The sequence below is a fragment of the Oreochromis aureus genome, linkage group 7 (assembly GCF_013358895.1).
Source record: "Oreochromis aureus strain Israel breed Guangdong linkage group 7, ZZ_aureus, whole genome shotgun sequence".
NCBI classification, from domain to species: domain Eukaryota; kingdom Metazoa; phylum Chordata; class Actinopteri; order Cichliformes; family Cichlidae; genus Oreochromis; species Oreochromis aureus.
The window spans coordinates 27,938,090-27,962,435 of NC_052948.1; the positions used below are offsets into that span (position 1 = coordinate 27,938,090).

At 44.0% G+C, this 24,346-nt stretch overlaps 1 protein-coding gene across 3 annotated transcripts; it reads left to right on the forward strand.

Annotated features, from left to right (window-relative positions):
- The first annotated feature begins 318 nt into the window (after nt 1-318).
- Nucleotides 319-24,142, forward strand: npy8ar (neuropeptide Y receptor Y8a). Of its 3 annotated transcripts, none has more exons than XM_031741095.2 (5): nt 319-518; nt 15,740-16,274; nt 17,714-17,955; nt 20,485-20,631; nt 20,849-24,142. In XM_031741095.2, the coding sequence occupies exons 2-5, from the start codon at nt 15,966-15,968 to the stop codon at nt 21,297-21,299; spliced, it is 1,149 nt and encodes a 382-aa protein (XP_031596955.1). In that variant the 5' UTR covers nt 319-518; nt 15,740-15,965; the 3' UTR covers nt 21,300-24,142. The 3 variants fall into 3 exon arrangements, with proteins under 3 accessions (XP_031596955.1, XP_039470436.1, XP_039470437.1); XM_039614502.1 differs by lacking the exon at nt 319-518 and adding an exon at nt 13,748-13,835; XM_039614503.1 differs by lacking the exon at nt 319-518 and adding an exon at nt 14,299-14,374.
- Nucleotides 24,143-24,346: the final 204 nt, after the last annotated feature.

Consider the following 24,346-nt stretch of genomic DNA (forward strand, 5'->3'; position numbering starts at 1 on the left):
AACATTTTGGGGTTGCCTATGTTACATATAAACTAGTGCTGTCTTGTTAAAATGACGTTAACGCCATAACTGCATTAACCGCAGATCATGTGTTCCAGTTTTTCAGAATAAAGTTTGTGTATTTGTCAGGCTGGTAAAATGTGAGATTAATCCATGAAATGACTGCACGGATGATGTGAATGTTCAGCTTACTCTCCTGGTGTTTGGATGCTGAGACTCGGGCCTCCTTAAACGTGTTTACGGCCCTGGGTAAACCTGCTCTGCTGTCACTGCTCCCTCCCTACTTCTGACTCCACACTGGTTGGAGCTCCTCCTGCTCACTCTCCGAGCGGCCGCCTCTCCGTGCGGAGCTCACAGCCGCCTGTCCGCAGAAGGATAACTGCTCCTTTTTTCCGCTCTTCTCCTCCCAAACACGGCGGCAGCTGTTCTTGCTGTGTGCTGCAGGAAGCAGCAGCCCCTGCGCCGTGCACAGAGGCAATACTGACGGGTACCGCGCTCCAGGTGTAACCTCAGCTCAGGTGAGGATCTTTGACGCTCCGTTGTGTCTCTGAGCAGGACTGCAGCTGCGTCCATTTAAATGTGAGTTATGTGAACGTGTTGGCTTTTCGCGCGTGCACCCAGAGATGCGCTGTGTGTTCACCTTCCAATCAAAGCGTGAGACATAATGGCTCACGTGCACGGACAGAAATTCATCTCAAAAGTTAAAATATGGAAGACCGAAAGTTTAAAAAAAAAATCATGACGTCAACAAATTACTAATTAAAATGATTAAAATGCTTTTACAGGCACCAGAAACCACACTGAAAATAACCGCATTGTAAAATGTGACACAAATGAAGAATAAAGTTTATGTAGTCACAGCTCTGTAGTTCACACACTGAAGGAGGAAACAGACAAACAAACAAACAAATAAATAAATAGTGAGCAAACAGTGACTACAGTACAAAACAGACATGTTTCATAATGAATAAAATTTTAAAATAGAAGGTTAAAGGGAAGGTAAAACAACATTACTTCAGTCCCATTTCATACATTCAGTGCCTGCACTTCATGTCTGCCTTTGTTCTTTGGTGTGTATTTTATAAGATTTAAAAATGTATTTAATATTTTCTGGCATCAGCATCCTCGTCATAACAGTCAGTTGGAGAGGATATTAAATGGCTCAAACAATATTTATTTATATATTATACTGGTAAATATGCCACACTTTGATAGGCTTCCGTCTCTTTTTTGTCTCTTAATGAGGACAACTTTATGTGTTTGTGTGCAGAATGTGTTTGTGCTTTCACATTAAAGGCATTGATGTCTGTGGAGTGCTTCCCTCATCTTGTTAACATAATCAGCATCATTTTAATCATCAGTTCAATGTCACGGTTTGATTTTGAGAGAACGCCACACCCGTGTGAGGAAATGAAACCGCGACCAGACTGATCCACACATTTGTTCTGCACACTTCAATTCATTCAGTTTTATTTATACAATGCCAAATCACAACAGCAGTCCCCGCAGGGGAGAGAAAACCCCGACAGTCATGTGACCGCCTGTGAGCCTATGACCGCCTACCTCACTCTGCTTTTCTTCCACATTTCAGTTTAAAAACAGTCACACTCTCCTCACTTCATATTTACATGAAGCTGAGGGTCGAAACATCCTTGGTTCAGGTGTTGCAGGTGAGCGGAGCTGGAGGGTGGTGTCAGGTTTGTGTCTTCTTGCTGGAAGCGAGTGGTAAAGTCCTGCCTGTGAGGGAAGCAGACTCCGAGAGGAGCGGGGGACGGGGAGCGTGAAGCTCTGGCTGGCTCGGACTCGTTGACGTTCTTTCTGCACTTTTCCAAGTTTGTAGTTTCAGTAGCTGAACAGTCCAGAATAATCACAGCTGGAAGGTGATCCTGGACTCTAAATGACTGTTGACCTGCTCCCACCAGAGCTGACACCTGTCCCACCTGCTGATCTGACTCTGAAGGTTTACCCAGAATGCACTCTGTGAGTGATCAGAAACCGGTCAAAGTGCTGCAGGTCATTTAGACTCGGACAGATGATCACACATTTGTTCAGACACCAGGTTCAGTCCTCAAACTGAGTATTTAACTGATCTGGGTTCAGTTTCTAACAGAGCTGAACCGAGTGTTTCAGGCCTGAAAGTTTCATGTGTAGATCTGCTGGACTGATGAAGCTGCGAGGCTCAGACAGAGGGAGGCTGCCGAGTGGATGGACGGGTGGAGAACAGCGGACTGACTGCCGTTAAACTCCTCGCTGTGAATGAGGACTTGTAATACACTCTACCACAGTATTGTACACTGTATTCAAGTCTACAGCAGTAGGGGCATGGCCTCTTTCACTGACAGGTGGATGGTGACACAGGCGGCTGTAGCTGCTAGCTGTCTGCTAATGGGATCTCTGGACTGTGTTTGTGTTGTTGGAGCATTTTGGAGTAATTTTAATGACTTCATCTGACCAATAATATGACTGCTGTGAGTGTACTGTACCAACAGAGCATTCAAGAAGGTGGAGCTCCATGTCAGAATTAAATTCTAGGGTTTTATGTGGATGTTACTGAGCACTCAGTAGTGATGGTCTGTGGGTTTTATGATTTCAGTTTCTGATCATCTGTTCAGAGTCTGAGTACTTTAGTTTTCTTGGTTTTTCCCATTTTACTGTGGTAGTTTTTGTCTGCTATGTCTAGGTTGAACTTGTACTTACTGTTCAGCAGTGGCTCGTTCGTCTCCTGTTCGCCCGTCCCCCAATCGCCCCTTGGTGTGTATGAATAGTCCTGTCCTCCTGTGGATCCTCCGCATGTGCTCTTTGAGTTCAGCTTCTGTGTTTTCAGATTTCTCTTCTCTGGACTGTTTAAGTGAAAGGTCCATGTCTGTATTTGAGTCCTGATCTTGGAAACCTGAACAGTAAGGTGTGTGTGTGTGTTTTGCAGTAATGCAGTTTTATCCTTACAGCTGTGGGTCGCCTGTTTGTCCCAGTGAGCTGCATCCGTCCTCTCGGCGAGCGTTCACCATGTTGGGAACTTCAGCTGCTCTGTCGCTGCCACAGATTCTAAACTGACATGGCGTCAGACTGACACAGCGGAAACAAACGTCCAGGACGTGGTGTGTCGCCCGGTTTCACCTGAGCTCATGAAGCTCAGCAGTAAGCGTTTGCACTTGATCTCCAGAACTTCCTGTTCCTGTCTCGGACTTCCTGCTCCTGTCCCTATGAGGAGTTTGGAGCTCACCAAATGATTTGATTTGGATTGAAAAGCAAAAAGAAAGACAGACGGTGTGTAAATGTTTTTAACAATAAAATAAAGACTCATCCAATAATGCACTTCAAGCCTCAGACTCTACAGCCAACCCTGGCTGTGCCACTGTTTCCCTACAGGGTAGGATGTGACATCACAGTGATGCAGTGAGTTTATCACAGAAGTGAATTCTCCAGAAATAAACTGAAAGAATCTGTTCTGCACACAACGATAGAGTCACGGCAGCCTGAGCGTCAGCCAGTGCTCTGAGCGTTACATCCTCCTGTCAGCTGACATCAGCGTCAGCTCGGCCCGCTGGACTGGTGTTTTACGCCGGCCTACGGACACTCACCGATGACACAAAGAAAACAGGCATGAAATCTGTTAGAAGCCACAGTCTGCTCACTGCTGAGTCACTCAGGGCTGCTCAGGAACATCTGAGCCCCCCGAGCTCCTCAGACCTGCAGCTCTGTGAGGTCTGCGGAAATTTGTGGTTACTTGGTTGAAATGTCTCAGTAGCTGAATGTGCTGTGATGATTTGTCTGTTCTGCTTTTATTTTGGAGTTCAGGTTCAAATGTGTTGTAGAGAGGACTTGAACACTAGAGGCTTATCACTGGCTTGTTTGAAAGTCCAGAGGAGAAAGTCCAAACTACAAATGCATGTCCTCTGGAGACTGACGGGGATAATGTGAACAAGACACTAGAGAAGATAATTATACAGACAGAAGGTTGAAGCAACAAAAGACAACTGTGAAACATGATTCAGAGGAAATATCACAGAAAAAAACAACTCTAACGAGAAGCCTCAAAACACCAAAGACGCCAAACTCACCAAAACCAGGAAGTATAAACCAGGAAGTGAAATCCAGGAAGTGAAAACGTCTTCTCGTCACATTTTCAGAAAAGCAGACTTCCTGTTATCCTGCCATGTGACCGGTGACAGGTGAGCTTCCATGACTTTGCTGTCACGGTCAGTTTGTTGGGGTGCTGTCACAGCTGGTGGACCTTCTCGTTTTCTTGTTAGTAAAAGTCTGATCGTTTCTCAGCTGGCCATCTTTACATCAGTGAAATCTCGGTGAACGATGACGTGGTGGCGTCAACATCGCTTCGATAAAACACAGAATTGTTTAGAGACATCTTCAGTGAAAAACACGTGAAACATGTCTTGCACTCCTGATTCACTCACTAATGGTTTTGCTCCGCCCCCATGAGACCCCCAATGGTGTGTTCTGTCCGGTTCTGGAGGATCTGTCTTTGGTTTCTGAGCATTTATGCGTCCAGGATAACACCTGATGTAGATCACCTCACCATGAGGTGTCTGTGAGAGCTGAGCCACATGCTGTGAGTCAGTGGAACATTGATGGAAACACCATTAATCATACCGCCCCTCATCCCCTGGTACCCAGGATGCCATCGGGCTCGTTAATCACGCCGTCATCCCAAAATGAGAAGCTGAAGAAAATAAAGACGGTTTTCAAAGTCTAAACACCTGCGTGGATTTCATCATGAAAGAGGTGTGTCTACTATCCAACAGGGTTTGATTTGATTATTTATTTTTAATTTCTAAGTGATTAAGATGAATCATCACATCTTGATGCATCATCCAGGTAAGTAAATCCCTAAAAGTTGATTCTGTTCAGTGATCACTCTCACTGTGTGCACGCTGAGCTATTGAGAGTAGGATGGTTCATTTGGGATGAGAGCATCTCTAGAATCATTTTCATCATCATGCTAATTGTATTTATCTCCCAGCTGGTGGTGGAAGTGAGCAGATTAGCACCTTTCTGCTGCCTTTAGGGGTGTAACGGTCACCCTCACCACCCCTCAGCCCAACCCAAAACGTAATTACAGCAGTGAATGAGAAAGCAGTGGGCTGTCTTTGTGTCTTTTAGCGTCCCTGTTCCTGAATTGTTCTGTTATGAAAGCATTAGAGGGGCTGGACTGATGGGCGCCGGCTCTGATGGAGATGGGCTTGACTAGAAATCTTCTGTTGGGGCGGACTACCAACAGAGTGCCGTTCTGATTCTCAGCCGTGTGAGCACGGCCCACCGGCTGCAGGACGTGTTCACCTACTCATCACCTGTATGTGGAACCTCCACTTGTCTGTCCATCCATCCGTCCATTTGGTGCTGCAGAGCTCTCAATTCAGTTCAATTCAGTTTTATTTATAGACCGCCAAATCATAGCAACAGTTGCCTCAAGGCGCTTTATATTGTAAGGTAGACCCTACAATAATACATACAGAGAAAAACCCAACAATCATATGACCCCCTATGAGCAAGCACTTTGGCGACAGTGGGAAGGAAAAACTCCCCTTCAAAAAGAAGAAACCTCCACCAGAACCAGGCTCAGGGAGGGGCGGGGCCATCTGCTGCAACTGGTTGGGGTGAGAGAAGGAAAACAGGATAAAAGACATGCTGTGGAAGAGAGACAGAGATTAATAACAGATATGATTCAATGCAGAGAGGTCTATTAACACATAGTGAGTGAGAAAGGTGACTGAAGAAGAAATACTGAATGCATTATGGGAATCCTCCAGCAACCTAAACCTACTGCAGCATAACTAAAGGAAGGATTCAGGGTCACCTGCCTTTTAAGCCTAATCTTAAAAGTAGAGATGGTGTCTGTCTCCCGAATCCAAACTGGAAGCTGGTTCCACAGAAGACGGGCCTGAAAACTGAAGGCTCTCCCTCCCATTCTACTTTTAAATACTCTAGGAACAACAAGTAGGCCTGCAGTGTGAGAGCAAAGTGCTCTAATAGGGTGATATGGTCATTAAGATAAGAAGGGGCCTGATTATTTGTGACCTTGTATGTGAGGAGCAGGATTTTGAATTCAATCCTGGATTTAACAGGGAACCAATGAAGGGAAGGCAATATAGGAGAAATAGAAAGACAAAGAAAAAGAAAAAAGAAATCTATTTCTAGTCCCTTTCAGTACTCTTGCTGCAGTTTTTTGTATTAACTGATGGCTTTTCAGAGAGTTTTAAGGACATCCTGATATCAGTGAATTACAGTAGAAGTAATAAATGCATAGCTTGCATAAAACTAGTTTTTCACTCTGAGGCAGGATATTTCTAATTTTAGAGAGATTGCGCAGATAGAAGAAAGCAGTCCTACATATTTGTTTAATATGTGCATCAAAATCAAAAATGACTCCAGGGTTTCTCACAGCATTACTGGAGGCCAAGGTAATGCCATCCAGAGTAAGAATCTGATTACATACCATATTTCTAAGATTGTCAGGGCCGAGTACAATAACCTCAGTTTTATCTAAATTTAGAAGCAGAAAGTTAGAGGTCATCCAGGTCTTTATGTCTTTAAGACATTCCTGGAGTTTAACTAATTGGTGTGTGTTATCTGGCTTCATGGATAGATAAAGTTGGGTGTCATCTGCATAGCAGTGAAATGTATGCTATGCCTTCTAATGATACTGCCTAAGGCAGGGGTCGGCAACCTGCAGCTCCGGAACCGCATGCGGCTCTTTAGTCCTTATACTGCGGCTCCACGTGGTTTGGAAAAAAAAAATAAGTATTTAACTGAAGTGTATTTTATTTGTGTTAGTTCTTTTTTAACTTGTAATTCTAAATTGGAAGATTATTGTGATCTTGAAATATAAAAATAAAATTATGTTATTATTTTTCATGGCTCAAAATAAGCGTCACACTCGCATAAACCATACCCGCCAAAATGCCATGCGTTCATCAAGACTTTCAACCCTAGGCAGGCCAAGTATGGAGCTTCGGATCCACATACGTATGTGAGCAGCTATTCTCCTCCATGAACTATGGTAACAACAAACAGTGCTCACTCCTCACAGATGAAGTTCAGGTTTTTAATTCATTTAAAAGAGACCTTCACCTGGGTCTTTCCTTTATGTTATATTTTTTAAGAGTTCAAAATGTGTTCATTCCATAAATAAAATTTTATTTTCTCTGTAGCACTTGATGGATTTCATAACCAACACAATTTAGTTGTTTATACAAAGCATAAAGGTAAAAAAAACAATAACAGTGTTATCTTTATTTTAGATGTCAAAAAGTATTCGCGGCTCCCAGTGTTTTCTTTTCCATGGAAACTGAGTCCAAACGGCTCTTTGGGTGTTAAAGGTTGCTGACCCCTGGCCTAAGGGAAGCATGTATAATGTAAATAGAATTGTCCTAGCACCTACAGCATGCTCTAATCGTTCTAATAGAATATTATAGTCGACAGTATCGAACGCTGCACTGAGGTCTAGCAGGACAAGCACAGAGATGAGTCCACTGTCAGAGGCCATAAGAAGATCATTTGTAAGCTTCACTAAAGCTGTTTCTGTGCTGTGATGAGCTCTGAAACCTGACTGAAACTCTTCAAATAAGAAAGTCTGCAGCTCTTCATGTAATCGGTTTACTGTTCCAATACTTTTAGCCCTCACTGTACTTCCATCTGTGACTTCATCAAACATGTAAGAATAACCAGGAAGTGTGAGTACGCCGTCTGTAATAGTGTGGTGAGCAGATATTTCCTCCTCTTTGTGTGTCCTTGAATTTATACCACCCCTCCCAGCTTCATATTCATTGTGAGAAATTTTTTTCTCTTAGCTTTAAAGACACTTTCAATCCTAACAGACATTAAACCTGAAGGATCATTTCACCCCCGCTGACCGGCCGGTCACGCCAACAATCTGAGCTCTGCGACGTGGCGGAGACAGACAGCTCGCCGGGCCGCAGGCACCACCGTCTGCATACATGCAAACTCGATGGCACGAAGCCGGCGCTAAGACGGAAGCGTCAGCCCTCTGGAATCATCTGCCACATCGAACTGATATCAAACATCAGGACGTGACCTCTGTGATGGCCGTCCTCGCCCGCATCCACACAAAGGAAACCTTCATAGTTTAATCCAGCTCAGATTTCATGGCTCTGCTGCGTGGCTGTCCCACTTCCACACTCAGAGAAACACAAGTTATTTATATCCTTGCAGCCAGAACATGCTCTTCCAGCAGAAAGCAGCCGCAGAGCGCCGAGAGCTCCCAGCCAACACGAACGTCTCAGTGCTAAGACATTCGAAGCTCACACACATTCAAGTTGTTGGGTTAATGTGTGTGTGCTCCACCTCTGCTGCACAGACCACAAACATGACGGGCTCCACGCTGTGCTGCAGGTGACCTCCTTCCTGCGTGACATTCCCTCTCACACAGTGAGCTGCAGCTTCTGCAACTGTTCCGGTATTTTTTCCCATGATGAGAGCAACAAACCAAACCAGAACCTGCTCTGACGTCCAGCAGAGGCAGCAGTGAGACCGTCCTCATAGACTTAATGTTAAAACAAACATGTTTGGTCTCTGAAGATAATTTAAACCTTCATTATATCCGTACAAGGAAGATATTTTTGTAACTCACCTGTTTGGATTATGAGGGGTGTGGCCTCTCTGACTGACAGGTGGATCGTGACAGAGGTGCTGTAGCTGCAAGCTGTCTGCTAGCCTTACCTGAACTGGACCTTTGGACCGTGATTGTGCTGTTAGACATCATGTGACTAATAATATGGCTGATGTTAGGTTACTGTACTAACACACCGTCCCAAAGAAATTCTAGGATTCTCATTGGATGTTACTGATTAGCTGGTGTCTCAGCACCTTCTGGTGGAACTATGGTCATGGCGTGGCTGTAAGCTGTACTAACCAGTGGCATAGAACATGAAGATAAATAATCTCAGTCACCCAAACCTGTCATGCACATTCTGAATATTTTACAGAATGTCAACCCTAAAAAACGTGGATATTTTTTCCAGTGCTTTTGATTCTCACCACTTCTTTACTTCGTGAAACATTTGGAAGTGATGAACACATTTCAGATGTTTTTATAGAGATCATCACTCCAATAACAAACAGAGCAAGTTTTAGACTGTGACTCCTGCAGTGGGAGTAGTATGGGCTCAAAATGTGGTCATAAATATTTTGTACTTGTAAATCAGTTTTGTACTTGTAAATCAGGATTTGTATGTGTAAAAAGAATTTGTGCGTGCGTAAAAAAGATTTGTATGTGTAAAAAAGATTTGTGTGTGGACTTAGCCAAAACCCCCTGCAAGTTACAAGTACAATTTTGACCCTATTTTTTCTTCCTGTCATCTGATTGGTCAATGTCATGTCAATCACAAATGTAACAATCAATCAGAGAACAGATGGGTTTGGCTGTCGGAGGGGCACTTTTTGAACTGCAGGTCCTTGAAGGGTAATACAGTTTGAAGCTGGAGGATCTCTATATAAATATCCGATAGCCTAAAGTAATAATGGTATTTCTAACCACTGACATACCACAACTTTATCCTTTCAACAGCTGCTGAAAGTAAGGGGACCTAGCTGCTATCGGATATTTATATAGAGATCCTCCAGCTTCAAACTGTATTACCCTTCAAGGACCTGCAGTTCAAAAAAGTGCCCTCCGACAGCCAAACCCATCTGTTCTCTGATTGGATTGTTACATTTGTGATTGACATGACATTGACCAATCAGATGACAGGAAGAAAAATAGGTCAAAATTGTACTTGTAACTTGCAGGGGCTTTTTGGCTAAGTCCACACACAAATCTTTTTACACATACAAATCTTTTTTACGCACACACAAATTCTTTTTACACATACAAATCCTGATTTACAAGTACAAAACTGATTTACAAGTACAAAATATTTATGACCACATTTTGAGCCCATAGGGAGTAAAACTGATCTGGGTCAGTTTCTCACAAAGCTTTAATGTGTTTTTTAGCCCAGAGTTTCATGTGGAGATCTGCTGGACTGATGGAGCTCAAACATGCTGCAAAAAGCCCAAAATGTGGACCTATGCAAGTGTACCTGAAGGGTCTGTAAGGCTGAACATGTTCACAGTGTGAAGGGGACATAATGCGTCATTGATTAAACCAAGATCAGCTGACTGTGATTAGTTTCTGATGGAACAACCCTGCTGCACAGCTTTCCTCTGCAGCCCACAGATTACACTGTGCACATTTACTCAAAGAGTCTGAGAGCTCTGATTCTCTACACAGCCGCCGCTCGGTGAGGTCGGCTTAGGTAATGTGTTCTGAGGAAAGAGAAAAGGAAGAAGAAATGAAATATCAAAGATCAGCGAGGTCATCGGGGGTGAATGGGCAGTCGCGGGCAGAGCAGCAGCACGTCCACGTCCTCACAGATTCTGGTCATGCACCAGACTTCATAACTTCACCGAAGGTTCAGGCATGTGCTCAGAAACAGCACATGCATGGCTCGAGTGGAATTCTGGGTTCTCCTTCTTAAATTCACCACGATGATGTCACCCTGATCTTCCATCACGCTTTAATCAGTGCACACTATGAGCATCTCGGGCTGTCCTAAACTTGATCCCCTTCAGATTCACGCCTGCAGGAGTCCAGCTGAAGTAGCTGAAGTACCAACGGCAGCCAGATGAACCCACATGTGCCTTTTTCTGGACTGAGTTACCCAATATGTTTGATCCTGTGTGTGGAGTGAAGAACCAGAGCCACCAGGCTTCTTTTTTCTTCGTAGACCAGCTCTTCATAGTCACATGAAGGCATGTGTGATGGAGACGACGATCAGGTCGAAATTTTACTGCAGAATCTGCTCTGAATCTGTGCTGTGGGATACGACAGAGCCGCCTCTCACACTGTTCCCATTAACAGTGTTTCACAGAGGAGTTCAAAGCAGTGGGTGAACGTCAGCCTGTCGGCAGCAGAAAGTGAGCTGTCAGTCACAGATGGGAAGATGTGGGAGGGAGGAAGTTCAGACATTGTTCAGCCATCTGACGAGTGAGTTGGAGGAGTTGTTTTAAGTCGACACTCAAACCAACACGCTTTCATTTATGGGCAGAAATGAGGCAGAAATTTATCATAAAGCCTGAAAAATCAGATTTCAGTTGCTGAAGGAAATTTGAACCAGAGCTGAGAGATGCAGTCTTTTATTTTGAATCCCTTTTTCCTTTTAGAGTTGGAGCCATTAAGCTCTGCTTTTGCACTGAAAAACTGCTGGACTCTTACGGTGAAAACAGAGTTCAGCAGGCTGTTCTGCGATTCATTTCAATTCAGCTTCATTTATACTCAGTTCATTTACATTTATATATATTTATATAAATCACAATATTAATACTGTGAGGTAAAGATGCTACAATAATACAGAGAAACTCCAACAGTCACATGATTCTCCCCATCCACATCTAAAAAAACCTCCCTTTTAACAGGAAGAAACGTCCGACAGAACCAGGCTCAGGGAGAGGTGCCCATTTATTCACATCCATGACAGACTGTGTGGGAAACATGGATGCAGCCACCACAATGTCACCGGATTTTGGACTCTGTGACCTGAAGCCTTAGGCTGTATCCAAATTCAGGACCGCATCCTTCGGAGGTCACATTTGTAGTCCGATTACGTCACAGCAGGTGACGTCACAGCAGGCTGTCCAAATTCGAAGGCTGCTCCAAATGTGGCCCAGAAATGCGTCCTCCTTTTCCCCAGATTTGAAGCATGGGTCGGGTGTATCTTTCGTGGTCCACCATATCCCAGGATTCATTGCGAATCAAGGTTGAAGAAAAATTTTTGAGAAAAATGGCGGATGACCGAAGTGAAGCGGTCCAGAAATAAACTTTTAAAAGTAAGTAATGGTTTTTTATCTCATTAAAAATGTCCAGCAGAACAAATTTAGCATAATGAAAAGTCTTAAAAAGTTCAATTTAGCTAACCTTCGGCTAAATTGTTTTAGGATAAACCAAGCAGATGGTTCACCAAACGTCTGGCCCGTGAGCTGTGGTGTAGAAACAGACTCAACCATGCTGTGCTGAAGTTTATGGTTATATGAGCTCTCATCCTGTATAAACTACTAATAATAAGACAGGCAGCAAATGGAGAAGTCCTCCTCCTGTGTCTGTGCTGTTTGTCATGCTTATATCATACAATTTGAGCCTGTCACTTCTGTTATAAAGCCCAACATTTCTGCAGGATTGTATGTCCTGTTTCTCCTTTCTCTTTTTCCCCCCTCTTTGAATGATTGTGTGATTTAAATACATACAATATGTCCATGTGACTCTATTAGAAAACTTAACAGATATTTGATAAACTGCTGCTTTTGTTATTAACTGCCATGGCTGATTTTCTTCTGCAAACGTCCAGAGTAAGGAGAGACAGAAGGTGAGAGGAGACAGGACAGAGGCTCTTCACCCCTGATGAAACACCAGCACAGATTCAGCAGTGTGTGAGGAAGAGGAGGAGAAAAAGGAGCCAGCAGCAGTTGAGAGATGGAGAGGAGAACAGGGGGAGAACAGACAGCTGTTCTCTGTACATGAGAGACGGGTGAAAACATTTAAAACAGTTTCCAGATATTTGCTTCGTGTATTTGCAGAAGTATCTCCAACACAAACTATAACAGCTGCATACAGGGAACCACTGACTGATGTTTATCCTGCAGGACAGGATCTGACGGGGAAAGAAGGGAAAATAAGGGAACCATAGACAACTTTGATAATGCTTTGATTTATCCAGCATATATTTAGTTAAAATATTGTTTTCATCCCAGTGGGATTGTGCTGGTTTCAGTGGGAAAAGTATGCAAGTAAAAGGTTCAAAGAGCTGTGAAAAGCTGTACATTCATAAAGTGTGTATGTAAAATACAATATTGTACAACGATGTTATGTTTCTGTATCATGTCTCTTGTGTTAGACCCTTTTACCCAAACATCAGCCTGTTTAATGCTCTGATATCTTCAACATCTTAAATACATTATATTGCCCAGTTTTCTCATCAATAAAAGAATATTTACTGCATCAGTTTGACTCCCATTTTATGTGAAAAGTACAAGGATCAAATCTTTTTAGTTTACTTTTGGGATATTGCCCTTAAATATAACTAAAGATTTCAGCCAGTGGTCACTGTATATTAATATTTGTCTGTTAGACAGTCACAAGTTATAAATGATATGAAATAGAAATGTATACCTTGAATTTTAACTAAAATATAATATTTGAGACAACTGAGTTAAATTTCACCACTGAGGATTTATTTTTCAAAAAATGAAAATATCAGTAATGTAAATCATATTATATTTGTACCATCAAAATGAAATGAGACTCATTTCATAGCTCATTCACTAGCTAATCTTACCATAATTGGCTCAGCACATGGCTGTAATGTTCACCCAGATGCATCACACGGAGATGAAACAACACAATTTTCTTCAGTAAAAGTCAAAAAAATGATATAAAATGAAGATTTTCTCTATTTCTGGCAAACCACAGCTGTAGCTGGTTTTGGACACAGTGAATGTAGTAGCATACCAGCTGAGCAGACAGTGGGCGGAGTCAAGTCAAGACATTGCAAAATTCATTGTTGGAACATTAATAGCAACCCTGTCAGGTTTTCTGATCATCTCCTGCATGAAAGATTGAATCTGCAGAGACCTGTGGGCACTGTCTCTGCTGAACTGACATCCTGCAGATGTCAGAGGAACTGATTGATCTGGGTTCCACTTGTTGGATGTTTTCAGCTCTTGGGGCTATTTTGGGCTTTTCTATATGACCAACTACATTTTGGAGCTGGACGAGTCGCCTTCTGCTGGCCATTAGACAGAATGAAGGAACACCTGCCTGGAGACAGGTGAATAATGACCGACAGAAAATTTGTTCTCAGGTGATGATGTAATAAACATGTCATGTTTTGTGATGTTTTCTGCACAGCAGAGGAAAAGCATTGTTTCCAGATGTTACTGGTGTTGTTGTCTTGTCAACATCTGTCAAGCTGCTGTCCTGTGTTGGAGCTTTACGTGTGCATATTTTAAAAACAGTGTGGATTTCTGAGTGCTCTTGTGCAGGAGCAAGGGAGCAGCAGATATGGAGCTGTGTGATGGCTGCTATGACGAGCGGGTGGATGCTGCGAGTGAGTCAGTGTGTGGCTGTGCACAAACACCTGCGAGTGTGTCTCATTTGGTGGCAGCTCCGTCCCTCCAGGCTGATGAAGGCTGTCAGTGGAGAGCGAAATGAAAGAGTGGGTGAGGCAGACAGCTGATGGTGTCCATGTGCATGTGATCAGAGGACGCGCGCCGCCTGCAGCAGCTGATGCTCTAAAAGCTGTATCTTAATTAAACCGTTAAGTCAGCACGTCGCAGATAAGTGAGAACACAGGACGTTAAAACGATGGTGAGTGTGGGTGTGTGTATAGTTTGTGTGCACATGTGTAAGAACATTACATATATCATACATGACAGTTCAAACTGAGATATTCTTTAAATATCAGAGTATAACACACTAGCAGCCGATCTCATCTTATCATTGTTAGCATCAGACACCTTTCTAGACTCCCTGCTCCACAGGGGGTGCACTTGAGCGGCTCCAGAATGAGGAGGGCTTTGTGGAGCTGCAGAACAGAGCGGTTCATCAATGTTTTCTGTCATCTGATCAGTATCTCTAAAATTAGAAATATCCTGTCTCAGATTGACACTGAAAAACTAGTTCATGCATTTATTACTTCTAGGCTGGACTACTGTAATTCGTTAATATCAGGATGTCCAAACAACTCCCTGAAAATCCCTCAGTTAATCCAGTAGCAAGAGTACTGACAGGGATTAGAAAGAGAGAGCATATTTCTCCTGTATTGGCTTCCCTTCATTGGCTCCCTGTTAAATCCGGAATTGAATTAAAAATCCTGCTCCTCACATACAAGGTCTTAAATAATCAGGCCCCATCTTATCTTAAAGACCTTATAGTACTGTATCACCCCATTAGAGCACTTCACTCTCAGTCTGTTAGTTTTGTTTCTAGAGTATTTAAAAGTAGAATGGGAGGCAGAGCCTTCAGCTTTCCTGCCCCTCTACTGTGGAACCAGCTTCTAGTTTGGATTCAGGAGACAGACACTATCTCTATTTTTAAAATTAGGCTAAGTTTCTTTTTTGCTAAAGCATTTAGTTAGGGCTGGATCAGGTGACCCTGAATCCTTTCCTTAGTTATGCTGTTATTGGCCAGTCAGTGCACATGGCTGCCCGTCCCTGAGACTCGTTCTGCCGGAGGGTTCTTCTTGTGATTTGATGCAATACAAATAAAACTGAATTAAATTAAATGGTTGCATGAGTTATGGGGAGAGCAAACTACAGTCTGATGATTTGGAAGGTCTGACTGTTGGAGAGCTGAGCTGGGATTTGGTTTGTTTCTGCTAGTTGTGCATACGGAGCGACTGTCGGGCTGTGAGGAGTGTTTTTAGGCTTCCTGTTTGAAGTGCAGCCCTCACGCTGCGACGTTTTAGCAAACGCCGACAGTCAGATAGTTAGAGAGTGGTTTTTCTGCCGAGTGTGTCCCAGTGGGCTGGGCTGCATAATGTACCATTACACCCACACTGGCAGTGTACGCTAACGAGTGTTTCTGGATGATGGAGTGCAGCTCAGCATGAGATAGCAGCATGTGCTGATGTATTCATTCACTCCTCCTCTTCACCTTTCTCCTCCTCTGCCTGTCCGCTGAGAGCTCCTCACCTCCATCTTATTACTCGCTGCTGTTTTGTGTTCTTTGCAGAAAGTGCTGCTGCAGAGCTGATCCCCGGGGAAAGAAACACAGGACGCCATATTTGACTCCATCATCCAACTCCTCACAGCACGTAGCTGGGTGCCGTTATCCTCCTCCTCCTCCTCCTCCTCTTCCTCCTCGCCCCTCATTGTGTTCTGATCCTCTTTATTGTGGGAGTTGAGTCGCCGCCGCTGGGTTGCCCGCTCCCTACTTCCTTCTCCTCTCCCTCCCTGCCATGTCCAACGACAGCGGCCTCCTCCACGTCTGGGAGGCCTCCAATTGGGCAGACACCTCTCAGTGCCCGCCCTCGGTAGGCGGGGCAACATTCCTCATCGTGGCGTACAGCGCTGTCATTGCCATCGGGTTGCTAGGCAACGCAGGTCTGGTGTTCATCATCGCCCGGCAACAGGAGTTGCGCAACGTCACCAACATCCTGATCGCCAACCTGTCGTGCTCCGACATCCTTATGTGCATCGTGTGCCTGCCCGTCACCGTCATCTACACGCTGATGGATCGCTGGGTGCTGGGGGAGGCCCTGTGCAAGGTCAGTGCACCGCGCACGCTCACCGCTGCTTCATGGGACAACAGCACTCACCAGTGTTCAATCATCACTTTTTCCTTCAAAGACAATAAAGAGACGCCAGTGAGAAGCTGTCTGCAGGGCTGTGTTGTCAGCCTGAACACAGCTTCACACCGAGTCTGCAGCTCCTTCCTCCTGGAGTCAGCTGCAGGAGCATCTGAAGGAGCTGCTCCACTTCAGGCAGCTTTAAAGGACTTGAATGCCTGAATATTATCAGCTTCATTTCTGGCACTAGATGCTTACTTTTACTAAGATAATCATTCTTTGTTGACATGGAGTTTTTAAGTTATGGTTGTTTCTTTTATTTTAACTACTGTAAGTGCTGCTAGCTTATGACTGCACTGCACTGAACAGTGAATTAGGAGTGTTCAGAACACTGGACATGCTTGTAAAAGTGATTTTAAATCTCAAGTGTGTTTTTTCCTGGTTAAATAAAAAATCATAACCTTCACATTGGCAGAACCTCACTCTGGGCCACTGGCCTGATAAGCTACCACTGAGGCACCTGAGACAGGAACGGTCCAGGCTCACTGGCCAGCACTTTCCATTGACTTTCAAAATAAGAGTCATCCAGCATTGTCAGACAGATGTAAAAGTCAAAAGGAGCCGGGGGGGGGGGTGCTGACTCTGCCCACCCTGAACATGGATTGCATACTCCTTTTATCCTCCCATGTTGTGTTGGTAAATGAAGACCACTAGCTTGCCTCTGCTTAGTGATGCAGGTGAGTCAGGTACGCAGGTGAGACCAGAGGATGATACAAGCCTGTGTTTGTTCTTCCTCTGGAAGCATGTCTGTGGAAGCAGAGGGATTAGTGGTTGTCTGCTCCACACAGGAACGTGATGCTTCTCAGTCTGAGTGACCGACCACCTGAAAGCCTGAGCAGCCTCTGGCTTCACAGATAACAGATCGGTTTTAATTACAAGTCTGTGTCGCCTCATTTAATAAAAATCTGAAATTAGACAGCAAACAGCAGCGACTCAGAGCCGCTGACGTTACAGATCTAAAAGTTCAGCAGCACCAGATCTGATGGAGCAGAGATGAAGAACAACGCTGACACTGAAGTGAGAGCCATACATGGCAGCCTTTCATGTGCCCAGCAGGCTGAGCAGCACTTTACCTGCAGACCAGGTACCGCCTGCCCTGCTCACCTGTAGGTGTGTTCATTCACATTTTAAAAGAGAAAAAAAAAACTTGACTTCATTTGCTCACTGTGAGGTCATCATAAAGCTGTCAGCTGATGTAACAGAGGAAACTGAATACATTTGGATGAATGGATAAAAGTGTGATGTCACAGCGTGAAGGTGGAGCTGGTGATGACCATGGGGCCGCGCTCTCAGAATGTACCGCCAGCTCGATAACCACACCTTCAGTTTGACCTCTGCTGTGTTTCGTGCCCGTCCAGGTGACGCCCTTTGTTCAGTGTATGTCCGTGACAGTGTCGGTCTTCTCCCTGGTGTTGATCGCTTTGGAGCGTCATCAGCTGATCCTCCATCCCACCGGCTGGTCCCCTGCCGCTGGACACTCCTATCTGGCTGTGGGGCTGACATGGCTGGTTGCCTGCTTCATTTCACTGCCTTTCCTCTCCTTCAACATCCTCACCAATGACCCATTCCAGAACATCAGCCTCCCCGCCAACCCCTTCAGGTGAGATCTGGTATACAGGTGTGTCTTAGCTTCAGTCCAGAGATGCTGTTTCATTTTGAACTGTGGAGCGACCTGAGCTGAGCTATGAGGACACATAACTGGTTTTCTCAAAGCCCAGAGTTTGTTTTTATAAATGTTCGGTATTTGTTTAAGCCTCAGTCACACAGCCCAAAACACCCATCAGTGACGCCATAGCAACCACTGGTTGCTAGGACAATGTGAACTCTGTGACTGGTTGGTGAGTGGTTTCAGGAGGGTGCTTGCTGTTGCAGTTGTGTGGTTGGATGTACACAGGTGGAAGCTGTTGCACTGCAGATGGAAAATGCCGAGCCGCAGTGAAACTGAAAAGAAAATGAGGACCTTTGACCTTCACGCACGTTTCACTGCAGCTTGGAGCATTTGCAGACAAATCTGCCGAAGACTCACAGCTATGTGACCCATCTCAGCCAGCTCGCCAAGCAGTTGGGGAGTTCTTCACCCACAACCAGAGGTTGCCATGGAGATGCTCACAAGTCTGTAGATCTGTGTGACCAAGGCCCTCATCTTTATCTGTTTCTGGGGGTTGTTGTGGTTTTTATTAAGGCAGGGACAGTGTCATGTGGACCTCAACAAACATGTAGTTCCTCAGGCTTATTGTGCGGAAAAATGACCAAATAATGAAAGACCAAACCTAAAACATTTCCTTCCAACTCCTAGTTTTAGTTCTAAAACCATGTAGAAAATAAACCGCTCACACATTAAAGGGGACCCACATAAAAAACCCAGAACCACTCAGATGGTCTGTTTATTAAAGTGCTCTCGCCTCATTGTGTGTGAAAAACTTTTAACGTTTCAGATAACTTTTGTTTAGCACCATGGGGCAATTAAGAGTGTAAGAGTGGCAGAGTGGAAAAGAAGACAAAGACTCAGAAGAGAAGGAAAAGGTGTCTCGATACTGGATGAGCTGATGTGTAAAGGATGTGGGATCGTCTACTTCAAATATGTGACAACAGTGAGATTGCATGGAAAAAAATGTGAAGAATTAGAGTTTCTGAGCAAAAGACTTTTGAAATATCGAGGAGAGGTCTCCTATAGCTGGACGGGGTATTTATGGTTCACAGGTACTGATGTGGTCAGTCAGAGGGACTGCTGCAAAGAGAGGTATTTAGAGAGGGATATATGAATATGTGTTGTACCCAAATGGACATCATGTCAGTAAAAATAAGTTGACGTCAAACAGATCATCTTCTGGTTTTTAACACTTGTTTTGCATTTAGCTAAAAGCAGCGTAGCCCTAAGAAGTTCAGCAGCAGAACTCATCAGGGGAATAAAGTCTGCTGCAGCACAAGAAATGAACCTGAACGTGTCTCAATCCAACCATTTGGACATTAGCCTGTCAGAAATACTTAATGAACACTTTAAGAAACACCTTTTATCCTCTGAGGTTCCTGTACCAACCGAGGTCTTTAGAACCGGTTCAGGGCCATCAGAGTCGCTGAAGGAGGTGTTTATTTACAGTTCTGATTGTGTGGAGGAAGAATGCCAGCATTTGTTGGAGTTTCTTTAAATGCTGCTCTGGTGCCTGGTGATAGAGACGCAGATAGTGTTTCATCCACAGAGCCTGACGCTGTCTGAGACTTCAGGGTTCATATCTGGATGCTGAAGAGTTTGTATTTACTTCATTTAACAAGAAAACGGAAGATGCATTTCTGTTGGCTCAGACAGTCAGGGAACAGCACTGTATCTGCTTATCAACACGTCTAAAACCTGAAAACATTAATGCAAGAAGGTGAGTGGACCTGCCGAATTCAGACTCTGATAACAAGACTGAGACAAAGACAGCTTTGCTCTAAGGTGAGAGTGTGGAGTATAATTTAGATATGCAGGGAACTGGTTTTATTGATTCTGGTGTGCAAGCAGGTAAAAATTCAAAAAAAGCTACTAATGTAGTACCAGTAAACCCCTGTACATCCTCAGTACATTCCCAAACATGTATGTTCCAGAGAAGCAAGCGGTTCATATGAGGTTCAGTCAACAAAAAGAAGAAAGCCTCTTTTTCAGGGCCTTCCTCTCATGAACCTCTGGGCAGTTTCACCTGTTAGTTTCAGATCTCTAAGTGAAAATTCTGTTACATATTTATACCTCTGAGATTAGCGCTGGATCTCCTCCACTTAATCCACAGGTTTTTTATAAGTTCAGCATTTCTACAGCTCTGTTCTGATTAACACCCACCAGTTTGTTGGAAAAGTACTTACAGGTAAGATGAGGATCATTTACAGTTCTTCTGTTTTCAAGCTTCCACTTGGGAATGCCAAGCAGGTGAAAATGCCATCTAACGGGTCAGGAGTGAAATAATGTTCAGAACTGTCACCAGAGGTTGGACACCAGCCTCAGTAAAGTTGTGCTCAGTGGGATATTACTTTGAGGCACAGATGTTTTGGGATATTGCTTAGTGCATGAGTTACATGAGATCTTCAACTTCCTAAATCAGTGCTTCTAAAAGTTAAATAAGTGTTTCTGTTTTCATTATCCATGTCTGTCTTGTTTAAGGGATCATTTGATCTGTATGGAGCTGTGGCCGTCAGACAAGCATCGCCTCGCCTACACGACCTCGCTGCTTATCTTCCAGTACTGCCTGCCCCTTCTGCTGGTGCTCCTCTGCTACCTCCGGATCTTTCTACGCCTGAGACGTCGCAGGTCAAACAGCTTTGCGTTCACTCACGCTGTGATAACTTGGTTCATCCACATCATCTTTAACCGTCCACTGTGTGACAGCATGTTTGTGTTATCGTGTCAGATTAGAGCTCTGTGTGGACACTGTGTGTGGTTACGCTGTGAGTTAATGCTGCCTGAGGTTTGCTATGACATTTCCTGGTGGATTGTCTGATGATGGATGTCATGCTGTGTTGTGCAGGGACATGCTGGAGCGCAGCAGGAGGACTCGAGGAGCCCAGAGGATAAACGTAATGCTGCTGGCCATCGTCATAGCCTTTGCTCTGTGCTGGCTGCCACTGAATGTCTTCAACACTCTGTTTGATTGGCACCACCAGGCCCTCCCAGACTGTCAGCACGACACAGTGTTCTCTGCCTGCCACCTGACAGCGATGGCCTCTACCTGCATTAACCCCATCGTTTATGGCTTCCTCAACAGCAACTTCCAGAGGGAGCTGAAGTTGACGCTGCAGCGCTGCCAGTGCGGCAACCGGGCTACAGAAAGCTACGAGAGCTTCCCTCTATCCACCGTGGGCAGCGAGGGCATGACCAAAGCAACGTCACTCAACAGGATGGGCTCGATGTGCGTCCCCTCACCTAGACCTGAGATCGGTTCGGCAATACTCGCCAAGACATTACCAGCTGCCACCTAAAATCAAGGACTATGAGCACTGTCTTCTGACAGGTGGTTCATCAGCGGTTCACAGCTGGAGGCAGTGTGCTAACAGCTGTCTGGGATGACTGCGTAAGTCAAATACTGCTTCAACTTGGCTTGGGTTCCATCACTTCACTGCCAGAGATAAACAGCTGATTTGACCTGTCACCAAATGTTTGGTGACAGGAATGAATGAAGAGGCTGAACGATGCTGCTTTGAGTCCCGAACACGAGCAGGAATCCTTGTTTAAAGTAACTCTGCCGAGTGACAGAAGAGAGAGGAGGCAGGAGAGCTGGTAGCAGAGACTTTTCAGTAAGACACGCCCCTTAGTTACTATAACTAGGGCTATTAGTTTTAGCTTTTCTCGAATGTTGTTTGAATGCTGCAACCAGCCATTCTACAGCATTCCAAAATGGCAACATTCTAACGACATTCTAGTGTCATAGACACAGTGGTGGGTTCTGTCGGTCACTCTGTTGGTTGGACGGTCTGTCCACAAACAGACTGACCGACAGAACAAACAGCTAACCAAAAGACCATACAACCAACAGAGCAACCGATGGACGGAGCAGCTGACCCACAGACCGTCCACCCAACAGACCGAAAAGCTGACCCACAGATGGTCCAACCAACAGATGGACTGACCAATAGACCGACCAGCTGTTCAAAAGACCGTCCAACCAACAGACTGACTAGCTGACCAAAAGATCGTCCAACCAAAGACTTTGGTGTTGAGAGAACTGAATTCAGCTCACCTAACAGAGCATCAGCAGCTGCAGCGCCATATGTTCTTGACATTCTTCTACAGACAGAACCAGTGGCCCCTCCCACTCTGCAATGAAGCAGGGGATGTTGGTGGAACCAGGTTACACTGCTTTGAAGATTCTTTGTGCAAAGAGCTCAGCAGGAGTTTTCAGCTGTAACTTTCTGTATGCTAACACAAACTGTTACTGCTGCTGAAAAATGTACTAAAAACTGAAGGAAGCTAACAAAATCAAGTTTAAAAATTGGTTCTATTACCGAAGCCAATGTGAGATCTCTGGCTGTCTCTGCCAACATTTACTGCCGAAATTCTTTTGCAGTTCTTCAGTTTACTTTCAGACACAAGCAAATTGTTTAGTGTTGCACACAGGTGTTGATTTGATGAAATGAAATGACGACTGTTACTGACAGTTGTATAAAATCGCCTAGTAATCGGGTTAACATTTGAGTCAGTTTTAAGTAGCTGAGTAAAAGCTGTAAAAGTTGGTATTGTCTTAAAGAATCAAACTTAAAACTAGTAGGTAAAGTGTCAGCATCTTGAACAGCATAGAAATAAAACCAGAGCTCTGTCACAGTGTAGCAGCCAAGCATAGCATTGTTGCAGGCAGTTTTAAAGCAATTAAATTAGATCTGTCCTGTTCTCTCTTATTATCTTTTTCATTTTAAACATCACCAAAATTTCAAATATTGTGCTCAGAGTATGTAGAGATAATCACTGAGAGTCCAAACCTCAGGCTGTGCACAGCTCTAAATGTTCAGTTTAATCTTTTTTTTTCTATTCTTGGAACTGTATTTGATGCCACAGACAGAGATGATGTCCTTCAATGGTCATCTCATTTCACCCACTTCTGCTAAAGGGGGGCAGAAATTAAATGAAAGTTGGTTTACATTACAGGGGATGAAGTGAAGGGCAGCGTCGAGGCCTAATGTTTAATTAATAGTGGTTCGTTTGAGCTACACCGGCTCAAGATTAATAATACAGAACTCATAATTAGCATAAGAGGACCCTTTCAACACAGAAATCAATTTAATCTCGTAGTATAGACATGCCTTGTATTATCGGTTTGGGGTTTAGTTGAGTTAAGTTAGGTTAGGTTCAGTTGAGTTGGGTTGATGAGTTCGGTGAGGTGGGGTAGGGTTGGGTTAGGTTGAATTGATGAGTTGGGTTGGGTTGAAGTGAGTTTGGTTGAGTTGGGTTAGGTTAGGTTAGTGTAAACGATGCGCAACAGACCCGACCACATCTCAACACTTGTCAGCGTACACTTTTCTTTATTGCGATTACTGTTCATAACAATACTCACGCTGCAGCTTTCCAGCTCACAGGAGAAGATTAGTGACTTATATGCAGTGGAAAACAATATGGTTGCAGGTTTATATGGTCATATGGTTAACTATTGCAGAAGTTGTTAATAAAATCCACTGAGTGAGTGACTCTGTGCTAATGTTAGCGTTTACATACTTGAGCCGATTTTGTCCTAATTTCAGTGACTGCATCTCAAATAAAGTTTTGAAAGATGCCGTTTAGCCTTATTTTGTGCTGAATGAAAAGAAACTGTAGGAATGTTTCACACTCAGTTTGTAGCAGCTTCACACACTCTTACACTATTCTACTGTTCATGTCAGACATACTGTTATAGTTACAGTGACTATTACACTTACAGTTATCCAACCCTGTCTTTCTTCCTTTTTGTTAAAGCATAAATTTTATTTCTTATATCTCTAAAATCTCCTCCTGTCTTTTGCAGATGGAAAATAATGCCCTGGTTTTGGGATTCTCTCCAGTACAGGTTTTCAATTTGATCAACATTTGAGCAATTTTATAAGCTATAAATTTTCCACACATCTGAATGATAACAAATGTTAAAAGACCAAGTTTCTAATCTCCTTTTTCAAAAATAAAACCTATCTGGCTGCGGATGTTTGTTCTCTCTGTGGAGTCATTTCAGTTTCAAACTCATGATTTAGTTTTTGGTTAAAATGACCAAACATGGGACCAAACTCTTCTTTCTTGTAGAACTGGGGATGAGTTCCCTCTGTCAGCGTCTTCATGCCATTAAAGTGAGAAAGGTGTAGTCTGTGTGGGGCTGTTGGGTAATGTAGTCCAGAATGTTTTCATTAAAAACACTAAGTTTAAAGTTGAAACGTGTCTTTGTTGTTCTTTCCTTCTCAGACGAGAAACTCTTTTGGGATCCTGCCCATAGAAAACATAGAAAACTTTTTGCCAATCTCCCTTCAAGACCGTTTTCTTCTGCACCTTTGGATGGCTTTCAGTGTGGTTCTTT

Coding starts and splice junctions, on each gene's coding strand:
- npy8ar (XM_031741095.2), top strand. CDS start 15,966: ATGTCCAACGACAGCGGCCTCCTCCACGTCTGGGAGGCCTCCAATTGG. Junction 17,956..20,484: donor CTCCCCGCCAACCCCTTCAG/GTGAGATCTGGT, acceptor GTCTTGTTTAAG/GGATCATTTGATCTGTATGG. Junction 20,632..20,848: donor CTACGCCTGAGACGTCGCAG/GTCAAACAGCTT, acceptor TGTGTTGTGCAG/GGACATGCTGGAGCGCAGCA.